Genomic DNA, 1,720 nt, shown 5'->3' with positions numbered 1-1,720 from the left:
TTCTATGTGAACATGATCAAGGACGTACATATCCACATGAAGTGAAACAAGTGGAAGTGGATGGAAACCTACAAACGACAGCGTACCACTGATGCCAGAGGGCTGGAAGGTCCCGGACGCTTCGCGAGATCTACAAGAGCCTCTCCACTGTTATCAGTGAGGCTGAGATTGCAGACGTATTCCAAGACCTCCATACTCCCTCCTCCCGCAGCATCACTGAGTAGATTCCCATATAGTAATCCCTTCTTTAAGCCTTCACATACCACAGGGCCTGCTGCCAGCCACTTAAGCATTGCGAGGTCACTACGGCTACACGCTCTGCTCATAGCCCACCCCCAGCGTTCCATCCAATCCTCCTTTTTCTTTTTTCTATGGTGTAGCTTCGAAATCCGCTGAATCAGATCCAAATCCCCCTTGTATGCAGCCTTGGAGATAATACTGGCTGCAAAATCCTGGTGCTTTTTTTGAGCATATCTGTACTCTGTAACAACTGCTCGACCACCTCAAGTTTCACCCAATGACAAACGTATTCCGCGATACTCTTGTCAAGAGGCAGTAGTAGTCTGACCAGGTCGAAGTTGCTGACTTTGGCTGCTACTTCACAAAATACTATTTTTCTCGTCAGCATCGCATAGATGCGGAGTACAGCCATTTAGCCATATCATGGTGTTCTTTTCTCACTGCTTCCAGAATTGCGTGGCCTCCCCCAGCCCGTTCCGTTCATTTGAACTGTATCAAATGGCTACTTGAGCATCCGTGCGAATACGCGAGTACTTTTCAGCCGACTCTGTGATAGTCGAGGCAGCGAAAGCTCGATTTTGAAGTAATTCCATGACTTTAGCTCAACCAGCCATGTTACTGGTAAAAAAAAGGATCGAAACGAAGGAAGACGGAGCAGATTATCGATTGGTGGGCACGCTCTAGTGAAGCATTGAGGGAGTGGCTGGAATTGGCCATTTGGAAGTAGTGAAGTGGCTACATGTTACGCGATCTGCGTATTGCTCATGAAAAGCAATGGACAACGCTGCTCGCAATGACCACTTGGAAATGATCAAATGGCTACATTTGAACACGAACGCTGGATGCACAACTGGAGCCATCGACGCTGCTGCTGCACACAAATACTTGGAGTGGCTACATGCCACTAAATCCTAAGGTTACACGATTCGAAGAGTCGAGCATGGGAGCGTATCTGCTAGTTGCTTACTTTCTTCGCTTTCATTATCCACACATTCCCCAGAAAGAGAACCGCATGTGGGTTTACACTTCTTCCGGCATATTTGAAGTTTATTGTTCCTACAAGAGAACTATCCAGAGGTTTTCACTCCTGAATTCGCACGCGGCACGAAAAGTGACCTCACTAGCGAATACCACAAGAGTACAGATGCTCTTGTCGAATCCTGGCTAGAAGAGAAGTATCCGGGGCCTCTCTCGCAGCAGAGACAGATTCGGTTTTGGTATAATTTGTAGCAGGCAGTTACACTTGAAAGTATGCACTTCGAAGTATTATTTTTGATACTGAAATAGACTGTAGCACTTTACTTCTCGTATATGCCCAAAATATCATAGAAATTTTCATCATTCATCCGTGACAGCGTGTGAGAACTGGAGTTAGTTGCGTAAGCATGGCTATGTTTTTGCAGAAGCAGAAGACGCAGCCTCAGTCAACTGGTACAATCATCCGCATTCTACCTCAACATTCAAGCAGACGTCAACACCT

The 1,720-nt window shown here is 46.4% G+C and overlaps 1 protein-coding gene across 1 annotated transcript; it reads right to left on the bottom strand.

Annotated features, from left to right (window-relative positions):
* Positions 1 to 68: 68 nt before the first annotated feature.
* PPTG_24228 (hypothetical protein) lies at positions 69 to 293 on the bottom strand (the record flags this gene model as incomplete). The annotated part of the gene is made up of 1 exon (XM_008915829.1): positions 69 to 293. The coding sequence occupies one exon, from the start codon at positions 291 to 293 to the stop codon at positions 69 to 71; it is 225 nt and encodes a 74-aa protein (XP_008914077.1).
* Positions 294 to 1,720: the final 1,427 nt, after the last annotated feature.

Source organism: Phytophthora parasitica (genome assembly GCF_000247585.1).
Source record: "Phytophthora parasitica INRA-310 unplaced genomic scaffold supercont2.76, whole genome shotgun sequence".
Classification (NCBI taxonomy): domain Eukaryota; phylum Oomycota; class Peronosporomycetes; order Peronosporales; family Peronosporaceae; genus Phytophthora; species Phytophthora nicotianae.
Note: the sequence above shows the minus strand (reverse complement) of the source record. Positions and strands in the feature narration are given on the sequence as shown.